Here is a 26561-nt window from a genome sequence, read left to right on the forward strand (position 1 = left end):
CATTAGAAACTGTGTCAATGTGGCAAAATTCATACCCTTCAATATCTGTGGTGTAAATAACACTATGCTTCATTCTCGTTTCGGTTATCATTATTATATCAGGAATTTCAGACATATTTGATATCCAATTCTCTAAATCATCTTTGTGTTTTTTTAAACTGCAAATGTTAATGTGGATAATATATAGATCATTCTCCAACATATTTCTCAGTGTCATATCCAGTGATGCATGATCATAGTACTGTGAGTGAGTGTGTTCATTACTAGCCAAAAAACATAGGTCTGGGGACTTAGTTTTAAACTGGGCCATCATGAGGAGGTATTACTAATAATGAAATCATTGACCCAAAATATATAACAAACATACAACTACATAAGTAAATATTATAGAATTTTGTGACGTACCAAATCATTGTCATTGCGAATGACAATGACATTGCTCTCTTCATCCTTCTTTAAATAAGTTGTTCCATTCCGAGTCCAGATGTGGTGGAAGTGGTGCTCCCGTTTGTACCGGAGACAGGTGTTAAATCTGTCCCGGTTCCTCTTTGTCAAGCTCTCATTGACAAAAATCTGCTTCTCTGGAGCCACACCTCGGTTGACCGCCTTTAGTTTATGCCTGTTGAAGTAAATGGCATCCCGCAGTTTCCTATTTATAAATTTAGCAACGATTACTGGCCTTGGGTGATCTTTTGACGGTCTTCGCAGTCGATGGGATATGCTGATGTCATGTTTTGTAACAGTGACATCCAGCTTCCTCGCGACAGAGATGACCAGGTCGTCGGTGCTCTCCTCATCTGAGTAGGGAAGGCCTTTAAACTCCAGGCATGGCCGACGGCCATACCGCTCCAAATCATTAATGGATTGCTCATTTGAAGCAGAGCTTGCCTGGAGTTCCTTTACGGCCTTCTTTAACTCCCTGTTCTCAGATTGGAGGGAGTGAATCACCACTTCGTTTGTGGAGAGCTTCTTCTTCATCTCCTCAAACTTCTCTTGGAGAAAGGCCTGACTCTTCCGCATCTCTTTCATCTCCAGCACCAGCTCCTTCAAGGTGTTGTCAGTGGAGTTCTTGCTCTCCCGTACTTCATCTCTCAGAGAGTCGATGCGGTCAAGGACAGCAGATTGCTCCTTGTCTTTCTTTGAACGCTGTGACATCTTATGCACAGTTAGTCTATTCTTACAGGAAATATGTTAGCAGTAACAAAGTGTGAATAGATGTAAAATAACAACAATAATAATAATAAAGGTTAGTAATATCAATGTACTTAACTTTTGTAGAAATTCCTTCAATGTCGTTGAACAGAAAAAAGCAGCAGTATTTGTTCAGCAGTATGTACGCTCTATTTGTCTAAGTCTGTGAACCTTATTCAAATAGAATGTCAGCTATACCAACCAATTTTTTAACCGAGTAGTTCACGCTTTTCAGGAAAGTAAGTAACTCATCTCTTTTTTTGGAGTTTCTCAGAACGCAGAGATAAACAGTTTGGCCTTTTTAAAACTTGCCGCATTATTTTTTTGCTGCCTGCTTGTCTTGTCTGTCATTTTCGCCCTTGCTCGCGCGAGCGTCAGACCTAGAATGCCGCCTTAACCACTTTGCCTTAAAAAAGCAATTTAAATGTGTTTGGCAACCACATGCGGAACGTATTTGAAGAAAGCGAATCCGCATTGCGGCGCTAACACCTACGTCGTAGAAATAAGTGTGGAGAAATGAATTGCGAGAGTGCAAAGGTTTTGCATCCTGGCTTCAAACTGGTAATACGGGATCAACCCAATGCACAAGGTTCGTGTGTCTTTTGCAAAGATGCTGCGGAAACTGTTTTACATCTATTTGTAAATTGTCATATATTGCAACACATTACTGGGAAAATGTATGCGGTTGGCTCAGTGCTAAACTTCGTGTCCCCTTTTATTTTTCTCCTTTGCAATTACTGTTCGAAATCCACCAAAATAACAATATTTTGATGCTTTTAATAACTTTACTTCTTGTGCTGATTTCTCGCCATTCTGTTAAACCTTTTTTGACTACACCGGGATTTGAACCCAGGATATCCAGGCCACTAATTGGATCTATGGGTATAGGGTGCGTTGCAAATGCTGCCAATCAACCTTTTTTGTCTTCTTGCTTTCCTTCAATTGTACGCCTCTGGGCGCCCTTTTTTCAATAAAAAAAGGAAGTTGGCAACAAAACTGACCAGACCAACTCCAAATATCAAGAGGAAAATTTTTATGACTCATTTTCAATTTTGCTCCAAAGTCGTTTTGCTGCAATTTATCTCAATCCGTCAAACTCTTTGACTAAAAACCTCCAACATCATCCACAAACTACAAAACATTGCTCAAAATCACCAAGGCAACAACCTGTCCACCTGTGTTTACTCATCCGAACAATTGACATCAATCAAACATTTCTGAATGCTTTATTACGTGTTCTGTAAACTTGTGACAGAGGAGTTCAATAAGAAACATTTTCGGCCGGAGAATTTTTGATAGAAATAATGAAATGAGGTTTTTATATAATGTTAAACCAACATACGCAAATAAAATACGATCTTCATTCAAATAAAATCCCTGGGTTAGAATCCCAGTCAAAGGGAAAAGCAGGAAAATTGTTTTCTTCAATCCACGATTCGAAGGGATCCTTCCTTCCATGACGTCACACGACCATGAAATGTTTCATAAACTGTCATTAAAAGCCAGACTCACTACCGCCTTCGTGTGGCCGCTATATTCCCGTTTAACTTCTCCCTTCTCGATATTCCACAACCTCGCAACGCAATCTGACGAAGCTGGAGGGGAAAATATGGGATTGTGGGAAATTATTGACCAACGAAACTCACACAAATAATAATGGGAAAATGTATTTTACCACAAGTGGGCGTCATTATTTTCTACAACTTATCAAACGGAATGATGACGGGAAATGTCCATTAGTTCAGCATGTTCACTTGATTTGAGGCAATAACGGCCAACATATGCGAGACAAACCTGTTATAATGAACTGGAAATCAGCTGAGAAATCACAATCCCGCATCCATCCATGTGGGGGGTCAGCAGGATCGCTCGTCTCAAGTTTTAAACAAGAAAGAAGTTGGAAATGTGAAGTTTGCCAGATTTTAACCGACTGATCAGCTGATGTTGTTGCCAGCAATCTGGAAAAGAAGAATCATCTGGTAACGTAAGAAGGTGCTGTCTGTGCCATGCTAAGTTCCAATCATACAGTACACAGAAAGGAACGCGATTTCGTATAAACTGTCAGTGGTAAAATGTGTTGTCTGTTAATAGGAAATTTGTGGATGGTCGAACACAACAATAACAAACGTTACAAATAATAAACAGTTTGTCTGTTTAATAAATAATAAAATATCAATTTGTCCAACCAACAAAAATTGAAATATAAATGTCCTTGTGTCAAAAGCAGTTTATTGCAGAGAATGAATGTTTCGCAAAAGAAGCATCTTCAGTTCTCTTAAGTAAACCGGAAAACAGAGGTAAAATTCTGAAAATAAAATGTTGACACCAACTGCTATAGAAATCAATAGAAATATTAATATTTGTATCTCACCACTCATCCGCATTATTTTAAGTTCCTCAAGCAATCGAACCTTCCAATATCCGACTTCTTTCCTTTGCAACGAACCTCATTGAGATAGAATGGGACCCACCGGTTTCAGGTGGTGAAGATATCCTCGGTTACAAGGTTATATGGTCACCCTATATATTGGATAGCGATTCAATCGAAACCAACTCAACAAACGCAACAATTAGCAATCTTCAACCTGAACAGGAATACAGCTTCGGGGTACTCACAAAGAATTCAGCAGGGTATTCCCCCAAGTCGCAATCGGTGACGTTTGCAACAAGTGAGCCAATTAGTGCTGTGTTACGTCACAGAGTTTGCATTGTTTGAATCGATAAAATGATTCGCAATTTATGTCGAAAACCTACAACATAATGTTTATTGTTTCGTCACAAACGCAACTTGTGTTGATTTTAATTCTTTTCTGTAGAAACATCTCAATCCCCGCTACCATCAATTTCAACGACCAACCCTCCAACTCCAAACACCATTACCATAGAATGGTCGCACACACCATCCTGCACACCAATCGTCATGTACAAGTTAAACTACCAGCAGACCAGCGGCGACCAATCTCATAATGGTGTCGGCAACATCACAACCATCCAGTCACAAATAACCGTCCCTGTTCAAAACTTGATACCGAACACTGTTTACAACGTCACTGTTGTCATGGTGAACAAAGGTGGGGATGGTCTGACGTCACAAGTGTTAACAGCAAGCACAAGTAAGATTCCGAACATGTTGGTGAATTTTTTATTTATTTATATTTCGTTTTTTTTCAGTGCCATTGCAAATAGCACCACCTAGTGTTGTGTTCGTGTTAAACGAGAGTTCGATAATCGTGTCATGGGTATCGAACGATACCGATATCGATACTTTCCGTGTATCGTGGAGTTCAGACGAATCGAGCAATTCCATGATCGTTCTTTCAAACGATACAAACGTGACAGCAACCATCACTGACATAACTCCACTCAAACTTTATCAAATCTTCGTACAAGCGATAAACGATTATGGATCGAGTGAAGAATCGGCCGGAGTCAACATAACAACCGGATCGGGAATCGTTTGTGGAACTTCGGTCACTATTATGTACGATTATGACGTCACATGTAGTGATTGTGTAAAACGTTCTACGATGAATGTTTTGTCCACAAATTTATTGTTAAATTTATTTGAATTTTTTATTTTGTATTAAAAAAATGCACTGGATGTTTGTAAAGAATTGTTCGGTGTTTTTACTGTGGCCACATCATTACCGAGTAAACCCCTGTTACACAGGTTGTCAGTTGAAGATATCAGCAATAAACTGAGTCCTCTTGATGACGATGAGATAGTCGTGTCTCATTCTGTAGACAACACAGTGGATACGCCATCACTACAGGAACAATGCAAAGCGCAACCTGACGTCACGAAACCGATGACTTTTAATTTCAATTATTCGGATTGTGGACCGAATATCGAGCATCCTCTTAATGAGAGTTCAGGGGTCAGATTGAACTGCTTTTACTTCTTTGATGTTTAAATATTTATGTATTCAGTGAAATTGTGTGAATAGAAATTCGAGATTTGTAGAAATCTTTACATTTAAACTCAGTTATGCAACTCGGCCTCCCATTGGTTGAAACGTTTCTCGTAATTTCCAATGTTTTCCTTACAGTTAGAAAATAGCAACTCTACTCTCTACACATACGTAGTACAAGTCGCCCACAAATTCAACGCGAGTCTCAACGTACAGAGATTCCCTCAAGCTTATTCCTTCACATTCCACTGTCAGTTCGACAACTCACTTTCCATATCCTCATCCCTACTGAGGAACCTCGCACAGTAAAAACTTATTGTAAAAAAGTGTTTCCCACAACATTTCTGGAGTTACGCCACCACACTAATATTTATGCATAATGTTTTTGAACACGTCATTACCATGTTGCAATCTCATTTTTCTAATGTTACTCCGACCTTGTAAAAACTTTAAGATTTCCATACACTTTGTTCTGTCATAATGATGGGTCGGTAGGAATACATTCTAATATAGTTTGCTGACGTAATTCGTATAAATCTTGAAATCTCCATGTCACGTGTTTCAGAAAAACGGTTGTAATGTTCCGAATGCAACAAGGAACTTTTCAAGTCGAATTCATGCTTTTTACGTCACAAGATTTTACCACACCGTTAGGGGGGAATCCCCCTATAGTGACTGCCCTGTCTCCAATCTTCGCCCAGTTGAAAATTCTCACCGATGGAAGCAACCTCTACCTCCAGGTAACACGGCTGTCATGGCAACCTCTACTTCCAGGTATTACGGCTGCCATGGCAACCTCTACCTCCATGTAACACGGCTGCCATGACAACCTCTACCTCCAGGTAACACCGCTGTCATGGCAACCTCTACCTCCAGGTAGCACGGCTGTCATGACAACCTCTACCTCCAGGTAGCACGGCTGTCATGACAACCTCTACCTCCAGGTAACACGGCATGATCATCGAAACTGTTTTGTTCGTTTAAATTTGCCATTAATATTATCCGAATTTTATAGTCAGCTTTTTGTTACGTTTAAAATCCAACAAGTTTAAAAATAATATCCGAGTTTAGTCAACCATGAAATTTTTGCAAAATAACTTTCATAATTTTTCAGCCTTTGTCGACTCTCATTGAGTTCCTTCAAAATTTTCATTTTAACTCTAAATTTCCGAAATGTTTTTCAGACACAAAAGTGTTGGGTGACACCGTCCGCATCAGCTGATGATCCAACCCAATACCCCATCATTGAACAAGGGTTTGTAGCATTTATTTATTCCCATCATACCTGGATGAATCTTGTCCGTGTTCAAATATCTGCAAACAGTTTCCTCTCACAACATAGAAATGTTAATTTGTTTCATGCTGAAATCACGCAAATGTTTATGTTTGAGTGGCATTGCATCAACTTAACGAGGTTATTGTTACGTAATAATTCTATCCTAATATACGTCACACGTATGACGAGATTGGAAAGTTAGACAACAAGTTGGTTGTAATGAATTACCTGTAAGTTTGAAGGTTTAATCTACAGTGAAGCCGTTCACCTTCCTTCTGATCCGAGCAACTCGACTGAAGTAATCAAGAATTACCAACCTATGGTAACTCAGTTTATGTTCGTTGCATTCGTGTGGACTCATCTCTCAGGTCAGAGTCAGTCTATGTTTGTCCATTGTGACGTTGAAATATGTGATTCTGGAACTGGAGACAATTATCTGATCATGGTGAGTTTGTAATAACTCCCATCAGGATCCAACTTAGTATTGATTGTTTTTTAGTCGAAAAGACGAAGAAGACGATCAGTTTCAAGTGGAAATGGTCATTTAATAACTTACGGACCGATTTACCTCATCAACTTACCAACACCTGATATCTGCAACCCAGTAAGTCTTCATCAAGATATGTTGGCTTTTTGTTCAGGCATAAGTGCAACGAACACTAGAACCATAACACAAAAACCCAATGATAACTAAATAAGAATTAAACGTTTGCACATTAATTGTGACGCAATATTAGTATTTGTGAATATCATACACTGAAAAACTTTCTTGAATCTGGTTGCATGCCTTGGATGGGATGTGGCTGAAATTTGTGTGATGTAATAAATGTCCAAGCAGTTTCAGTTTAAAGTAGAATGTAAAGGATGTGATGACTATTGTTTAATTAAAGAAGATTCGATTGTTTGTGTTTGTTGCAGAACAATGGTGGATGTGATGACTATTGTTTAATTATAGATTCGATTGTTTGTGTTTGTTGCAGAACAATGGTGGATGTGATGGCTATTGCTTAATTAAAGAAGATTCGATCGATTGTTTGTGTTTGTTGCAGAACAATGGTGGATGTGATGGCTATTGTTTGATTAAAGAAGATTCGATTGTTTGTGTTTGTTGCAGAACAATGGTGGATGTGATGACTATTGTTTAATTATAGATTCGATTATTTGTGTTTGTTGCAGAACAATGGTGGATGTGATGGCTATTGCTTAATTAAAGAAGATTCGATCGATTGTTTGTGTTTGTTGCAGAACAATGGTGGATGTGATGGCTATTGTTTGATTAAAGAAGATTCGATTGTTTGTGTTTGTTGCAGAACAATGGTGGATGTGATGACTATTGTTTAATTATAGATTCGATTGTTTGTGTTTGTTGCAGAACAATGGTGGATGTGATGGCTATTGCTTAATTAAAGAAGATTCGATCGATTGTTTGTGTTTGTTGCAGAACAATGGTGGATGTGATGGCTATTGTTTGATTAAAGAAGATTCGATTGTTTGTGTTTGTTGCAGAACAATGGTGGATGTGATGACTATTGTTTAATTATAGATTCGATTGTTTGTGTTTGTTGCAGAACAATGGTGGATGTGATGGCTATTGCTTAATTAAAGAAGATTCGATCGATTGTTTGTGTTTGTTGCAGAACAATGGTGGATGTGATGGCTATTGTTTGATTAAAGAAGATTCGATTGTTTGTGTTTGTTGCAGAACAATGGTGGATGTGATGACTATTGTTTAATTAAAGAAGATTCGATTGTTTGTGTTTGTTGCAGAACAATGGTGGATGTGATGACTATTGTTTAATTATAGATTCGATTGTTTGTGTTTGTTGCAGAACAATGGTGGATGTGATGGCTATTGCTTAATTAAAGAAGATTCGATCGATTGTTTGTGTTTGTTGCAGAACAATGGTGGATGTGATGACTATTGTTTAATTAAAGAAGATTCGATTGTTTGTGTTTGTTGCAGAACAATGGTGGATGTGATGACTATTGTTTAATTATAGATTCGATTGTTTGTGTTTGTTGCAGAACAATGGTGGATGTGATGGCTATTGCTTAATTAAAGAAGATTCGATCGATTGTTTGTGTTTGTTGCAGAACAATGGTGGATGTGATGGCTATTGTTTGATTAAAGAAGATTCGATTGTTTGTGTTTGTTGCAGAACAATGGTGGATGTGATGACTATTGTTTAATTAAAGAAGATTCGATCGATTGTTTGTGTTTGTTACAGAACAATGGTGGATGTGATGACTATTGTTTAATTATAGATTCGATTGTTTGTGTTTGTTGCAGAACAATGGTGGATGTGATGGCTATTGCTTAATTAAAGAAGATTCGATCGATTGTTTGTGTTTGTTGCAGAACAATGGTGGATGTGATGGCTATTGTTTGATTAAAGAAGATTCGATTGTTTGTGTTTGTTGCAGAACAATGGTGGATGTGATGACTATTGTTTAATTATAGATTCGATTATTTGTGTTTGTTGCAGAACAATGGTGGATGTGATGGCTATTGCTTAATTAAAGAAGATTCGATCGATTGTTTGTGTTTGTTGCAGAACAATGGTGGATGTGATGGCTATTGTTTGATTAAAGAAGATTCGATTGTTTGTGTTTGTTGCAGAACAATGGTGGATGTGATGACTATTGTTTAATTATAGATTCGATTGTTTGTGTTTGTTGCAGAACAATGGTGGATGTGATGGCTATTGCTTAATTAAAGAAGATTCGATCGATTGTTTGTGTTTGTTGCAGAACAATGGTGGATGTGATGGCTATTGTTTGATTAAAGAAGATTCGATTGTTTGTGTTTGTTGCAGAACAATGGTGGATGTGATGACTATTGTTTAATTATAGATTCGATTGTTTGTGTTTGTTGCAGAACAATGGTGGATGTGATGGCTATTGCTTAATTAAAGAAGATTCGATCGATTGTTTGTGTTTGTTGCAGAACAATGGTGGATGTGATGGCTATTGTTTGATTAAAGAAGATTCGATTGTTTGTGTTTGTTGCAGAACAATGGTGGATGTGATGACTATTGTTTAATTAAAGAAGATTCGATTGTTTGTGTTTGTTGCAGAACAATGGTGGATGTGATGACTATTGTTTAATTATAGATTCGATTGTTTGTGTTTGTTGCAGAACAATGGTGGATGTGATGGCTATTGCTTAATTAAAGAAGATTCGATCGATTGTTTGTGTTTGTTGCAGAACAATGGTGGATGTGATGACTATTGTTTAATTAAAGAAGATTCGATTGTTTGTGTTTGTTGCAGAACAATGGTGGATGTGATGACTATTGTTTAATTATAGATTCGATTGTTTGTGTTTGTTGCAGAACAATGGTGGATGTGATGGCTATTGCTTAATTAAAGAAGATTCGATCGATTGTTTGTGTTTGTTGCAGAACAATGGTGGATGTGATGGCTATTGTTTGATTAAAGAAGATTCGATTGTTTGTGTTTGTTGCAGAACAATGGTGGATGTGATGACTATTGTTTAATTAAAGAAGATTCGATCGATTGTTTGTGTTTGTTACAGAACATTGCTGGATGTGATGACTATTGTTTAATTAAAGAAGATTCGATTGTTTGTGTTTGTTGCAGAACAATGGTGGATGTGATGACTATTGTTTAATTAAAGAAGATTCGATTGTTTGTGTTTGTTGCAGAACAATGGTGGATGTGATGGCTATTGTTTGATTAAAGGAGAAGCGATTGTTTGTGTTTGTTGCAGAACAATGGTGGATGTGATGACTATTGTTTAATTAAAGAAGATTCGATCGATTGTTTGTGTTTCTTACAGAACATTGCTGGATGTGATGACTATTGTTTAATTGAAGAAGATTCGATTGTTTGTGTTTGTTGCAGAACAATGGTGGATGTGATGACTATTGTTTAATTAAAGAAGATTCGATTGTTTGTGTTTGTTGCAGAACAATGGTGGATGTGATGACTATTGTTTAATTAAAGAAGATTCGATTGTTTGTGTTTGTTGCAGAACAATGGTGGATGTGATGACTATTGTTTAATTAAAGAAGATTCGATTGTTTGTGTTTGTTACAGAACAATAGTGGATGTGACGACTATTGTTTAATTGAAGAAGATTCGATTGTTTGTGTTTGTTGCAGAACAATGGTTGATGTGATGGCTATTGTTTAATTGAAGAAGATTTGATTGTTTGTGTTTGTTGCAGAACAATGGTGGATGTGATGACTATTGTTTAATTAATGAAGATTCAATTGTTTGTGTTTGTTGCAGAACAATGGTGGATGTGATGGCTATTGTTTGATTAAAGAAGATTCGATTGTTTGTGTTTGTTACAGAACAATGGTGGATGTGATGACTATTGTTTAATTAATGAAGATTCAATTGTTTGTGTTTGTTGCAGAACAATGGTGGATGTGATGACTATTGTTTAATTAATGAAGATTCAATTGTTTGTGTTTGTTGCAGAACAATGGTGGATGTGATGGCTATTGTTTAATTAAAGAAGATTCGATTGTTTGTGTTTGTTACAGAACAATGGTGGATGTGATGACTTATTGTTTAATTAAAGAAGATTCGATTGTTTGTGTTTGTTGCAGAACAATGGTGGATGTGATGACTATTGTTTAATTAATGAAGATTCAATTGTTTGTGTTTGTTACAGAACAATTGTGGATGTGATGACTATTGTTTAATTAAAGAAGATTCGATTGTTTGTGTTTGTTACAGAACAATGGTGGATGTGATGACTATTGTTTAATTAATGAAGATTCAATTGTTTGTGTTTGTTGCAGAACAATGGTGGATGTGATGACTATTGTTTAATTAAAGAAGATTCGATTGTTTGTGTTTGTTACAGAACAATGGTGGATGTGATGACTATTGTTTAATTATAGAAGATTCAATTGTTTGTGTTTGTGAACCGGGCAGAAGTTTAAATCCTGACGGACGAACTTGTTCAGGTAAATTTGTCACCGGATTTACTGAAAATTTCAAAGTTTAAATTTATTGACTCGGAAAAACTAATTAATTACACATAGTTAAACACAAAGGAAACTTTTTGATACCATTGTGAGGAATTTTGATTGAATTCCTATGTTAATTTTTTTTTAAGGAAACATTCAATAAGATCTATTTTGTTTGTAAAAATATTTTTTTTATTTTGAACAGAAATAAAAGAAGAAGAAAAAGAAAGTTTGAGGCTCGAAATAAAAATAATTATTTCTGTTTTAATTTTTCTTGGCATATTTCTTGTGTGGAAAAACGTAAGGAAGTAAAAATGTCGCGCTTTTTTCAATTATTAAATTAAAATTTTGTTTATTTTTTGTTTCAAAGTTCGTATCGATTATTGAAGTTCTATTTTTTTGTCAAAATAAATTTTACGCGAATGTGTTCAGATTTATTTACCGGAAAAATATTTATAATTGGAAGTTGTTGCAGTCAATTGTAGATAATTTTACTTGATTCCCTCTAGTGGTGTTTTTTTATTTGATTATGGGGATTAATCTTACGGTTAAGTGAGCACATATGCATGTGATGTTGCTAAAGCGAATTTGTGCCAGTTTCGGGCAGTTTTAGGTGCTTTGAATCAGTTTGCTACTAGGTGTCGGGTGCTGTAGAAAATTGAAATGACAACTGAATCTTCAGGCTATATTTACAGAAAAATAAATCAATTAAAGTCGCATTTATTTGTGGTTTTGTAGAAGATCCATCCTTTATCTATACATTCTGGTGAAAAGTGGTCGCCAGACCGGTGCATTGTTTGCCCCTGGCCCTGTTGGACACTATTTGGAACAAAAATGCTATTGCGCTTTGCAGAAAAATGAATTGTTTCACCCTTTAAAGCCCCAGGGGTCACCAGTAAGAAAGGTTTCTACTTTTTTGAGTTTTTTACCTTTAAAGCCCAGGGTCCCCCCTTTGCCCTGATCTACATAAAATTTTAAAGCCGGTAGATGACGGTATAGCGATTTTTTATTGACACACCAAGCAGTATTTGGACGTACGGCACACGCCTGATCTCGCTTGATTTGCCCGCTGGGAAACTTTCGCAAAAAATAAGTTCGCCAATATTTTTAAAAATGGGGATTACCCGACGCTCGTCCAGCTCCTGGGCTTCGCCGCTACACATGGTTCTAAAATCTACAGGCGGTTGGAGACCGTGTGGAGATTACAGGCGATTAAATGCTGCTACTCAGCCAGAATGTTATTCAATTCCTCACATTCAGGACTTTTCAGCAAGTTTAGCAGGATCTACCATTTTTTCCAAAATCGACTTTGTGCGTGGCTACCACCAAGTTTCAGTTGCCCCCGCGGATGTTGCCAAAACGGCGGTAATTACACCTTTCGGTTATACCCTTCGTATGCCATTTGGAATAGAAAATGTCACCAAAACATTTCAATGTTTGATGGAAACGGTTTGCTACTGTTTTGATTTTGTATTACAGATGCCCAGATTACATCTTAGTAGCAAGAAAAAAAAAACACCTGCTGATCACTGCAACCATTTAAAATGACGTTTTGCACGATTGTCAGAGCATGGTCTGGTCATCAACGGAGCCAAATGCCAGTTTGGTGTCGACTAAATTAATTTTCTCGGTCACAGAGTCAATAAACAGGGTGCGTCCCAATCAAAAAAATTCCACCGTTTATCTCCGGCCATTCTAATCACACAATCGGCTGTTCTGCGATTATGTCTCGTGCGGCCAAGCACGTGAATAACGTACGAAATGAGTGCATACATAATAGGTTTAGGTATGGTGTTGCCATGCTTGGCAATTAGCTAAAAAAATCTACTAAGGTTCAACTGCGGCATTGCGACGCTTACGCGGCTTGTGGTTGTAAGGTATCAACCTGTTGAAGGCTCGAACATGTTTGCCAGATATGATTTTAGCCCTAGTAAATAAGTTAAATATCTCCAAGGTGCCTTGCATAAACTGAATTTACGTACAATAATACAAACACTTCATTTTTTCAGATATTTCGGGTGATATTTAATACTTCAAGGCAAATTTTCGAATGCGATATATAATATTTCTTTCGAAATAATTTTGATCACATATATTACGTGTTATTTATGATAAAATTTGCCGATTTCATTTTCATAATGTGGTCATACAATTATGATGGTCACATTTTGTCATTACCGTGGTTGAACTTTCAATGTGTGAAAATAAATTGTTTTTTTGCAATTTTACTTCGGATTCATTCATGCGTGAAAAGCGTGGTCTGGTAAAGACGAGTCCGCTGAGAACAGACGTTATGTCTTGTTTTTGTTGCGTATCTGACTGAATCCGTTTTATTGTATCAGTTGGGAATAATATTGTGTAATGTCGCCGCACAGCACATGTATATACAAAAAAAGGCCCAAAGCGTATAACTATATTATGACCGAGAGTTAAAACCAAAGTCATTGTAATCACGCGTTCAACGCATGTCCATGTTGTGATGTCCAATAAAACGACATGGGAAAAAAAGAAGAACTCATTTCCGGTTTAGGTCAATTCCTGACCGGACAATTTAATAGGAAAAACTTGCCGAGCTGTTGGCAGGTGAAAAATTTGTAGCCGGTAAAAGCAGCCACATTATAATTGTGTTATAAACCACTTAATTTGGGAAATTAAGTCATATAGGTAACTTAGACAACCAAATTAACTGCGTAAAACAAGTTAAAATAATCAGAGGCATTTCTTTGGCAAATAATAAATAAGGTCGATTTAAACCCAAGTATACTTCTTTCGCAAATGATAAATAAAGCTAAAATAAACATAACTACTTTTAGTTATTCTGAAAACAAAGTCTACCCATACATAAATAACCTATTGGGGCACTTAGTTAATTAAGCTATATAAATAACTGACGTAATCGACCAAATCGGTCAACTTCAAGTTGCATTCAAGTTGCGCAACAACTCCAAATAAGGCATCAATACATGTGGCCAACCGCAGGCTATATAAGCAGAGCGAACAGCGTCTGCCAAATCAGTGTGTTTTAACTGTTGCTGTGTAAGGGTCTAGGTTGTTGGTTCTTCTTTAGTACACTGTATAGGAGCCCCAATTGTACTGTACTGTACTTGGATTTATTCGTTGGATTATATCAATAAATGGATTTATGAACAACTTTGGACTGGTTTGAAGCTTGGTGGATGTATGTGTTTAGTCTGGAGTTAGACTATTTAGAAGACGCACAGACTTGTGTAAAGGAGTTCTTTAACTCCAACAGTAAAACTTGAGATAGAGAAGGCCGAGTTGCCATCGAGACTCAGTCGGATCCGTAAGGTGCGAGGCCCGAGACGCAGTCGCACCCCTCGGTCACCCAGCGGGGACATACCCCGACAACTGGTAAACCGACAGTAATTGTCAGCATTAATAGTGGCAGATGTTTCTATTTTAAGATTTTGTGGAACAACATATAGGCTACCTTTAATTTAACTGTCTGCTGTGGAAATTAAGAGAAGAAAAAAACATGTTTGTACAATGATAAATTTGAAAGTAAAATTGAGAGAAAAAGATGAAGCATCTACAAAAGTTATGGCTGCCACAGCCTGCAGACGGTCAAATTTTATAGATATCATAACTGACCCAATGGTAAGTACAGTACATTGCAGCATGTTACATATTTGTGAGTTTCTAAATTGTTAAAATAAGACTTATGGGTATATGATTAAGTATGTGCGGGACCTAGTAGGTTGAGGTTAGATAGTCCTAAACAAGCACAGTTCTATTGTTCGGCCTAATTTCAGTAACAAGGATGTGCCAAACAAGACTCGTATCTACGGCCATCGCTGGTAGTGTTTCTTTGTCGAACTTTTACCAGAGATATATGTCTGGCTAAGGTTCGAAATCCATGTACGGGCCATACCTATCTGCTAAGCTAACCAAAGAAAGTGGTTAAAGCCCGGGCGAAAATTTTTGATTGGGGTTGTAAACAGGGTAAGTGAAAGCAATCCAGCTCGTCCCAACCAATGGGCTTCATTCGCGGCTATCATAAATTTCTATTACAAGTTTAAACCAAACTAACAACCCAATCTATGAACCGTTTTCGGGCAAAGCGACACAGCTCATTTGGAATAATCGCCTCACCTCCGCATTTAAAAACACCGCGCGCGACGCTTTTGCATCACCCACTGCCCCAAGCGCCCACTGCTCTCACTACTGACGTGTCACAAACATCGGTTGGAGCAGTGCTTCAGCAATTCATTGATGGTGTCTGGCGACCGTTAGCTTTTTTGGAAACCTTCTCCACCACCAGAAGTAAAATGCAATGCATTTGACAGAGAACTTCTTTCTTTGCATTAGTGCTTTTCAACCGGTGGGACCATCCGCACTGGTGCGGATAAGAGAAATTGTTGAGAAAAGAAAAATTTGTCGGATGGGCAACATGGTGCGGATGACAATCGCCCGATAAGTAGGCTTTTTAGTATAAGAATTTTAAATATTTGGTTACGTACACTCGCTTCAATAAGCAACGCTAATCCTTCCTCTTGAATCGTCGATAGGTTTCCAATCGTTTAAATTTCGAAACTGTTGTTTTCTTGAGTCACAAACAGTTGAAATGTATTCGTACAAAACGGTGGGCTGGTTTTATAGCCGAAGCAAACAGGCAAATAACGCCATACTAGTTATCTTTTTTCGCAGATTGGACGGCAACGATTTTCTCATAAACATGTAGTTATTTGTCAATTTTTTTGCCGTACATGCTGGTGGCAAAAGTGGTTCGAAGACGTTGTTGCCAGTATAAGTCGTTTAATTTCAAACCTCAAACAAATATTTGGGGAGAAATTTTTACTTCGAGTCTCTATTAAACAACAGCTTTTAACTGGAACGGTTACGTAGCGTTAAAAGCTTAATGGCATCATCGTTCGGGATCACCACCCAAATAAATTTGTCTGTTTAAACAACTGAACAAACGCAACTACAGTAAATTATAGGACAAAATCCATGCAAAAGCCACCCAACACTTGCTTTAACGTTTGGCGAATAAACACGTTAAACTTAACATTGTTTCCAAACATAGGGCATATATTACCGAACACGTGTCATTGTTACGAAACAAGTACCATTTTTCGTTCAATCGGACGTTACACCGAACCTTCCCGGAGACTTTGAGGACTGCTGTTGGAAGGTTCCTGTCAAAACCCATGACTCATCACTCACATCTAAATCTATTATCACCGTCACAATCAGGACAAACACAAGTGTCTCGTGGATTGTTACGCATAGCAGCAATTGTTGCAGAATAATGTAAGAATCGGCATTGTTACGTAATAGGTTTTTACGTCATTTCATAATTACTAAATCTGCAATAGACCGAGTGAATAACTAATGTTCTGCTTTCAGTAAGGGTGGTTCGTAAAAAGTGTTTATACCTTAGTGCAGTGGTTACCAACCGGGGAGGAACTTCTGAAAACTTTAATTTTTTTTACATTGAAAATGTTACCGCACTAAATATCTTCTTCAGATAGGTGCAAAATATTCAGCAAAGATTAAGTTTTTATCAATATGGGGAGGAATGAATACTTCCAAAATGGGCAAAGGAAGGAACGCAACAAAAAAAAAGGTTGGGAACCACTGCCTTAGTGCTATAACAACATGGTTCGGCGTAAAATTAAACTGACACGAAACGAAATTTGCGTCGTTTCCCTATGTTTAGGGCGATACGACTGACGAAATGTGTTTTGCGTGTTTCTGAAACCGGGAAAAGTCACCCTTGATAAATTACAAACGTTAAAAAATCGACGTTGTCCGTTTCTGTTCACCGTTTAAAACCTGCCCACTTCGGCCTGACACAACCGGTACAAACGGCTCAACCACCGCGTCAAAGAAGGCCTTGCAAGCAGAATGGAGTTTCATCATCCGATTCCTCAGTTCATTTGGTCGTATGTTGTCCACTTCTGGTGGGGGGTTAACATGTATGTAGCTCTCCCTTTACTGCACCGAAGCGGATTAATTGCCTTTTTTCGCCGGTTTCTCTTGTGCTGTGTTGCGTTGACAAAAAGATACGCTAGATGTCGCTCATGAGTAGAAACGGTCCGCATCAGATGTCGGTGTTTGACGCCAACTACATCGTCCCACTGTGCGGTGAACTTTCACCTAAATCTCCTTCCCTTATTCTCTCCAGACACAGTAGGTGATACGCTAGATGTCGCTCATGAGTAGAAACGGTTCGCATCAGATGTCGGTGTTTGACGCCAACCACATCGTCCCACTGTGCTGTGAACTTTCACCTAAATCTCCTTCCCTTCTTCTCTCCAGACACAGTAGGTGATTCCCCTCGTTGATAGTAAACGCCTCATTTTTTGACCTAAGACGCTAGATGTCGCTCATGAGTAGAAACGGTTCGCATCAGATGTCGGTGTTTGACGCCAACTACATCGTCCCACTGTGCGGTGAACTTTCACCTAAATCTCATTCCCTTCTTCTCTCCAGACACAGTAGGTGATACGCTAGATGTCGCTCATGAGTAAAAACGGTCCGCATCAGATGTCGGTGTTAGACGCCAACTACATCGTCCCACTGTGCGGTGAACTTTCACCTAAATCTCCTTCCCTTATTCTCTCCAGACACAGTAGGTGATACGCTAGATGTCGCTCATGAGTAAAAACGGTCCGCATCAGATGTCGGTGATTGACGCCAACCACATCGTCCCACTGTGCTGTGAACTTTCACCTAAATCTCCTTCCCTTCTTCTCTCCAGACACAGTAGGTGATTCCCCTCGTTGATAGTAAACGCCTCATTGTTTGACCTAAGACGCTAGATGTCGCTCATGAGTAGAAACGGTTCGCATCAGATGTCGGTGTTTGACGCCAACTACATCGTCCCACTGTGCGGTGAACTTTCACCGAAATCTCATTCCCTTCTTTTCTCCAGACACAGTAGGTGATTCCCCTCGTTGACAGTAAACGCCTTATTGTTTGACCTCAGGCGCTAGATGACGCTCATGAGTAGAAACAGTTCGCATCAGATGTTGGTGTTTGACGCCAACCACATCGTCCCATTGTGCGGTGAACTTTCACCTAAATCTCCTTCCCTTCTTCTCTCCAGACACAGTAGGTGATTTCCCCCGCCTTCAGTGAAGCGTGACGAACCGTCATCATTATACACATAGCTCCGTTGAAAAAAATATCCCATATATGGGAATCAATAGTGATAAAGAAGCTATTTAATATTTACAAACGTACATTTATAATGACAATTTGCTTAGGAAAGCAGTGAAAATCCGTCACGTGTTTCGTATAAATTGCCGCTAGTGGTCGCTGCGTATTCAACCATCGAGACAAAGTTTGCAAACTTTACTGAAAATAAACTGTATGTTATACTAAATATCCACATCCCAAGATGTCGCGCTGATGTTGGATGATTTCATTGAAGTTACCAAGTTAAGATGGGAAACTTCCTTCAAACTACTTTCATTGTTTGGTCGTACCTGCTCGAACGCTCACGTAGCGTCAAACATGAATGTTTGCCATCATTTGTTCCATGCCCTTATATGGTATTAACTAACACCAGTATATGAGTAAGTAGGGGCGTTCTGTTGACAAAACATAAAAATTGACTTTTGTCCCGTCACAAAGCAGACTTGTTGTTTGTTCTGTTACCAGGTTAGTTTACCGAGTAAGAAATATTCTCCATCCGGTAGAACATCGAACCTTCGCCATCCTGATGTTAAACACGGGCCACATATTTAAACTTTTGTCTTTTTCGATTGAATTTAAATATCAGCCAATGCCTTCCTACACAAAACTCCATGTTGTCAGTATAATATATTATTAAGTTTTACCCGAACAATTTAATTTTTCTGTAATGGAAATATCTCGAATCTGCATTAAAGTATTTCTACACAACTTTGTGATATTCCATTACGTGAATGTGAAAGTTTTGAGATGTTTGACCGTAGGTTTGTTGCAATGATGATTCCTACACGATTACTTCTTGCTTTGTCACAATTTGGACACCTGATATCTTCAACAAGTGTTGTAGTTTAAATAGGTTAAATAGAGTAATATATGCGCAAAAGAGCCATAATAATCAATTAGAGCTGCAGACAGGGTGTATACACGCACTGTTTCGTAATGTAAGGTCTCATCAGTGCAGCTGGTGGCCGTGGCACATGCTAGCTGGTAGCCTAGCAGGCACACTAATTTCCACTTTGTAGTACCAATCAACACAGACGAACCACGTGGAGCGCACTATGGCCTGTGCCTGCTAGTCTACCAGCTCGCACAGTGCCACATCAACAGCTGCACTGATGAGACCTTACAGGTCGAAACAGTGCGTGTATACACCCTGTCTGCAGCTGTAATTAAATAGAGTAAGTTGTGTGCGAAGTTCCATCGAAGTTGAACGAAGTAAGCGGTTGGTCAACGTTGATGTCAGTCGTCAATCTGACAAGATCAAAACTAACTTGAAACGAGAACAAATGATCTGAAAGTAATATTTCTATTCTGTATTGAAACAATTTCATGGGAAACTGGGGAATATGATTTTATGGAGGTTTTAGTTTGCCTGGAGAAAAAACACGAAGGGTTTTAGTTTTTCGCGGTAGATGTCAGTTTGTTTACCGAGAATCTCAGCTTGCCAAATGTACGACCAACTTTCCCATCTCTCCTAGCAGGATATTCACTGATGCGTGACGTGTTTGGTTGAATGTTGTTCATCGAAGGTTTGTTGTTGCGAATGCAAGGAATTAATAATTATTATCACAAAAGTGTGACGTCCAAAAATCATCTAAATGCTTATGGTTGGTTCCATGTTATCAAAGGAAATTTTTATTGTTACGAAAGTTAGGTTTTGTTGCCTAATTAATCGAGCCTGTATTTAAATGTTGTATGTTTGACTTCGTGCAATGAAACCTGCAGGTTTAGGAATTAGGTTTTATTATAGTGAAGGATATTATTTGTAGTATGGTCGAAAGTGAATTGAACTTGGATCAAGTAATGTTGAAAACCTGACCAAACCAAGCCATAAGGTTATATATTGAAATTAATACGGCCGAATATCATTGCTACCATTTCTTAATAACAAATGTTTTCATAAAAATTCTATTTATTTCATTTTGTTTCAAATCCTTTCAAATATTTGCAGCCAAAGATGTCATTTTCTTCACCCCAAGGACAAGGTAACGTAAAATCAACTTCTCTCTACGAATGAGCGTTTTTACATTACTGCAAACACGTTGATAAATCTGTTTATTGTGATTAAAATTAACTTGTTCCATACAAAACTTAAACATTCATTTTTCAATCAAGCTGGGAGTTCAAGAGATGTAGATGATCTCTCACAAATGTTGAATGTTCTCCCAACGACCAGTCAACATGATGTAGTTGATGTTCCAGGGACATCTGCACAACATGTGGTGGTAAGTTATAATGTGGAGATAGCAATTAGAAAATATAATTTTACTACAAGCTCCAGTCAGGAATCGAGTGATACAGATGAATTTGTGAATCAAACTGTTCCTAAACGTGTAGAAAACCTAGAACCAATGTTGGATGTTTTACCAACGACCAGCCACAACGTAGTTGATGTTCCAGGAATATCTGCACAACGTGCAGTGATAAATTATGACACTGATGAAAATTTAACACAAAAATTCTACGACAGAAATGTTTTACTAAATTGTTTGTCAATAAACTCATTTTTTCCTGACTTACACAAAGTCACAATATGTGCAGAACATCCAAGCAGAAACTGTTGTTCTTGGCGACCAACATATCCACACAAATGTTACGATCAAACAACAGGTCAACGTGGTTCAACATACAACACCACAACAACCCAACTTACAATCACAAATACAGGAAAAATGTGAGTGAACATTGGTAGAATAGAGTGTTGTCTGCGACCAAACTGTAGGGGTTGTAGCTTCCAGCATAAAACAGAAATTAAATTACCAACAACCCGGTTTAGTTCTAATTTCGTCAAAGATTTTTGACTCACAACTTAAAAAGGTTTATCTAACTTTAAACCTCAAATTACGCCACACTAAACATTGTTCAACGTCGAAACGTCAGAAATGCACCTCCATTTTCTATTAACGATACTTGCGTGGAGCAATTGATGGCGTTAAAGCTAAACAGCAACGAAATAAAACAATACACATTTTGGGCATGGTTTAATACAACCTGAGCAGAGACTAACCTTATGGGTGTTGGGGTAAAGTCGTTGATATTATAAATCGCTAAACCATTCTCAAAAATGCATTTTTTATTTCGTTGTGGTTGTCAAATTATTTTTGAAAAACCGTAAATCGGACGGGGTTTATGTGATGTCTTAGCGTTGAAAGTTAGACAAACCTTTTCAAGCAAACGATAGAGGCTTAAAGTTGGAATCGAATGTAAACTTCCAAGTCACTAACACGGTTTGATGGCAATTCTTATGACTGGAATAAAAAGTTAGCAAAAGTCAGAATATTTAAGTTTTCTGCATGACATATTTTTCAACTTATATCGCAATATCAAAAAAGTTTGTTAAGTAGAAATCGACTCGTTTGTAATTCAAGTGTTAAATATTGCTCGTCAGAAAGCGAATAAATTTACTTCTGTGTTAAAGGAAAGTTTTCCATACATCTTACATTACAAGTTGTAAACAGTCAACCATGGCACAGTATGCAAACAAGGTTACTTATGTACACATTACACTAGTCAACAGTGCTTATCTTCTGTTTGAACTAAAGTTGCCAACGCTTCATTCGGAGTACGAACATAATATCGAGATTAGTGAAAACTCACACAAACACCGGTGGTGGAATGATTACTTGTGTGACCGAAGTTCGTTGGCGACCCTGAAATTCTGCCTAACCTTCAAGGGGCGAAAGGTCTAAACTAATAGCTTACCCAAACCAAACTGCGATTTCGAGCAAGCTTTGTCATACCTTACTTGGTGAACGTCTAAGTTGCACTCAAAACCTGGAAACGCGCGGCCTAGGTGAATACTCCTAATTTAAAAAGACTTCATCAAAAAATCATACAATTAAAACAACGTTTGTACTTCTAATGATAAACGACCAATCGGCCGTCATAAATCTACGACGTTAACAAAACTATAGAGCAGTTCTCATAGACAAAGTTCAATGCCCAAAATTAATGGGTGAGTGACGCCAGACGTCACATACTAAAGCGTACAGGAGAAATAGCGTCGGGGGTGTTGACTTCCACAATCGTTGTACTTCACGCTGCGCAATTTTAATGTCTTTCTGGAGCGTGTATTTGCCTCTAGACGTTTTTATATAAATGATTTAGAACATGTTTCATCCTTTGCCGATGAAACCGATCTGCGGTTTTCCGAATCCGAATCAGGAAAACTAAAACTGAAAGTTAACTAAAATTTAGTCGGTCTGCATAACAAAATTACGATTGTTCAAATAATTAGGTATTGTAAAGTGGAACATAAAGTTTTAACTGTTCGATATATGGGTTTAAATATGAGTGAGCGTGGTTAGTCAAGAAAGCATGCACATGTATACACAAAAATACAAGTCAGTTCTAACCACAACGAAAAAGTCGGTTCGAAATTCCCACGACAAAAGCTATTATCTTATCTGACGGACAGCAGCCCATTCTCTTCACAAAACAATTACTTGAAAACCAAACCAGAACAAGCGATGCATTACAACAGTTACGTGAGAAGCGAACCCTCTGCAAACAATGACTAGACGGTTCGCATAGAAATCTCATGCGAGTACAATGCGTGCGAGTACAATGCGTGCGAGCATATGCATGCAAGTACAATGACTGGTCAGTAAAGTGACCACACGTCAATCAAACAAAACAACTAACATCGCGTGAGAATAGTGTGGGAGATTTGCAAAAGCAAAATTCTTAATGACGTAATTTGGCTATTTGTGATCAGTGTTCATGATATGTGTAAATGTCCAATGTCCATGTTACGTGAACACGTAAACGTAACAGACACATCCCAGTTTGTCTGTTATACGGGGATTTGCGCATTCAACATTTTTAGATGAAGTTGCATCACAATGAAATCACATATTCACATTAATGAGAAACAGCCTTATGTCAAGTCTTTTGTATGACCAACTGACGCACAATTACATGCCAAGAAACTTTAAATTACTGTTGCGATGTTTATTGAGGCTCCAATGAAACAGACTGAATGGAAAATTTGTGAGGCCCCAATGTCTGAATGGAAACAAGGCTCATAACAAACAGTTATTACAAAACACACGTCAAGGCATTGCCTGACTTACTTAATATTATAAATATAGAAAAATTGCACGTTATGTGTGATGTTTTGTCTTTAAATATTTTGAAGTAAATTCGCCATCAAATCTTTAGTAACACATTTTTTCCCGTTATACGTATTCATCAACACAACACATGATAACCTTCCACATGAACATTTACATACCTAGTGTGCGCGTAACAACATGCCAAAAACCCTTGAATTACTTTACGATCACTGTACGGAAACACTTAATTCAACAAACAATGAAATACATAGCTTTAAAAGAGCGGCCATTAAATTCCTCACCGAGGATACCCTGCCCGCAATTTCATTGCAACATCAGTCCTTACATTGGCAGCTATTGTATTGGTTTTGATCATTTCGATTCCTTGGACACAGATTATCTGCTTTCGGCGTAGTAGTAGAACGGATTGTTGTTATTATTAGGCTTGTGCTCACATTGATTCGATACAAATTGGGATTGCGTTGTTTTTATTAATTCACTGTTGTAATATCCTCTTATTGTTTAATATTTTAGTTAATTTTTTTGCTGTTGTTAGCTGGGAACATAAAACAATACAAAACTCTACCTACACAATTTAGCACGAATAATCACAAATAAAAAAATTCATGACAACAAATTTCCGCCATTGTTTTATCAGCAAATTCGTTGCGTTATATTTTTAATTTGGTTGCCTGGGATTAACTGTGCTTGATGTTCAAAAACAACGACTTAAGGTTTTATCTCCATACTCTGTGACATCACAAACCAACGCGTAGGCATCCATTTTTTTGTTCTACAAAACGCCTCACACGTTCTACTCCAAAAATGTAAAACAAAACTTTGTTGCAGGGGAAGAACTGAAGTCAATTTTAAAAGATAAAGTGAAATCCATCGCCAGTGAAGAATCATCACTTGCAGAAATTACCCAACGAAACATAATACCAGTCAACCTATCCATAGTCAGCAAACCACAACAAATTGATGACGAATTTCAAGCAGAAGGACATTACCATTGTAGAGAGGAGTTGGCTAAAGTTTACGATCGACCATCCGGTGACATCAGTCCTGAAGAAATGTTTACTCGTGCAAAGCAAACAGCACAAGACGAAGCAGAACAGAAACTTAAACCCGAACAAGTGGAAGCAAAACGCCACTATTTGGAAAAGCATGGAAATATTGTCGGCGTTGTAGGTCAAGCGGGCATCGGGAAAACAACTTCATGCAAAAAATGGGCTTTACAAGCTTTGCATAGAGAGTTATTTGGGAAAATATCCTTCATCTTCTACATTGTAATCCGAAATATAAACTTCGAAACAAGCATGACTTTTCTTCGGTTTCTCCTCCACGCCATGCTGCTTAGCTGGGAATACAATCCAGAGGTAGCTCAGGGCATAATGCAAGCAATCAATGGTGATCCAGATGTTCTCTTTGTTTTCGACGGAGTAGATGAAGCAGCTTTCAAATCATTCTCAAGTAAAGTTCCCACTCCCCTCCTGGATAAAGAGAACAAAGCAGAAGTTTATCTCAAGCATTTACTGAGTGGAAATTTGCTTCCACGTTCCCGGAAGATATTCACGTCACGACCGGCTCCATTCTACAAACTCCATCCTTCACATCGACCAAGGTTTATTGCTCAGATACTCGGCTTAACTCCAAACTCACAGAGAGAACTTGGACAACAGATATGCGGTGCAAGATATGACTCTGTACAGAACAAACTTGAACAAAACACCAACATGTTCTCTTACTGTTACGTTCCAGTTAATTTCATACTGACCGTCAACTATCTGCTGAGTCATGATGATGATAGTCAGCTTGTTTCGTTTACTCGTGTTCTGGCATCTACTTGTGTTCAATACTCCCAGACTGACCACCTTAAGAATGAAATTCCACAGTTGAACAAACTTTCAAAACTGGCCTGGGACGGATTTCGGAACAAGAAAGTTGTATTCAAAGTACAGGATTTCAAAAGCGCAAAACTGAATGATTCAACAGTTCATGCTTTTCTGAATACCTCAATTACGAAGCAGGGAAACTTAAAGTTGACAATACTGGACAGACATAAACGTAGATATTTTTCACATCTCATTTGGCAAGAATTCTTCTCCGCGGTTTACCTGATGACGATCATGCCTTCAGAAGATTTCAAGAAACAATACACCCGACTTACCAAGGACAGATGGGAGGTTGTTGCCAAGTTCGCGTTCGGAATTTGTGATTCTTCAGTTTTCAACGATATTGAAGTCGTAGTTCCTGGATGTTCACGTGAAGATTGGAAAGCTAAGAAGAAGCTGCTGAAGAATCACGCATCGTCGTATATGGGAGAACGAAACAACGAAGCGATACTTCGATGTTGCAGCTGGGCTCATGAAGCGAACGATGAGGAGATAACTTCAATCGTGTCCTCCTTACTCCCTGATAAGATCGACCTCAGTTTCTCATCACTCCTCCCGACCGACCTCAAGAATCTCACCTTCGTGATTCAAAGGAGAAGCAAACCGGTAAGATGTTGTTTATTCATTTCTGTACCCATGCCGCAAATCCTGGAGAAGGGGGCGCAGGGACTTTCCCTAATATTTGGATTGGTGAGGATATAATATGATTGGTCCCCCTAAAAAACTTACAGTATTTAATGTTTGGTTTTTTAACTCCCTCCAATATAAAGTCTTCTTCGTCGAATAAATAAATAATTTGAAAGAAGCGCGTCCATAGCTGCATCGTTGCGGTCCAAGTTGTCATTTAGGTCGTAATACGACATCACAGTCGTTAACTATTGTTTTGCAAAGAATGCGTCGCACGCAAGTGTCATCGTACTAGAGGTGTTGTCCGTTAGGTTCATTTGTTTTATAAGAGGAGCCGAGTGACGCAAAACAACATAACCAATAAAGCAGGGGCACCTTTAGGTAATTTTGGGAAATTGAGTTTTTCTATTGAAACATTCTGTGACAATGCAGGATTCAAACTCTACTAATTTAATTTGTCTGAAATGTACCAAGGAAGCGAAGAAGAAGCT

At 38.1% G+C, this 26561-nt stretch overlaps 2 protein-coding genes across 2 annotated transcripts; one reads left to right on the forward strand and one right to left on the reverse strand.

Annotated features, from left to right (window-relative positions):
• Nucleotides 1-372: 372 nt before the first annotated feature.
• On the reverse strand, nt 373-1155 carry LOC145905950 (uncharacterized). Its single transcript, XM_082993283.1, has one exon. It carries the CDS (start codon nt 1153-1155, stop codon nt 385-387), a length of 771 nt encoding a protein of 256 aa, XP_082849409.1. The 3' UTR covers nt 373-384.
• A 16652-nt stretch (nt 1156-17807) lies between these two features.
• Nucleotides 17808-26145, forward strand: LOC145906235 (NACHT, LRR and PYD domains-containing protein 3-like). The gene is made up of 4 exons (XM_082993664.1): nt 17808-17925; nt 20607-20716; nt 21033-21165; nt 24398-26145. The coding sequence occupies exons 1-4, from the start codon at nt 17808-17810 to the stop codon at nt 26143-26145; spliced, it is 2109 nt and encodes a 702-aa protein (XP_082849790.1).
• Nucleotides 26146-26561: the final 416 nt, after the last annotated feature.

Source organism: Ascidia mentula, chromosome 6, assembly GCF_947561715.1.
Source record: "Ascidia mentula chromosome 6, kaAscMent1.1, whole genome shotgun sequence".
NCBI lineage: Eukaryota > Metazoa > Chordata > Ascidiacea > Phlebobranchia > Ascidiidae > Ascidia > Ascidia mentula.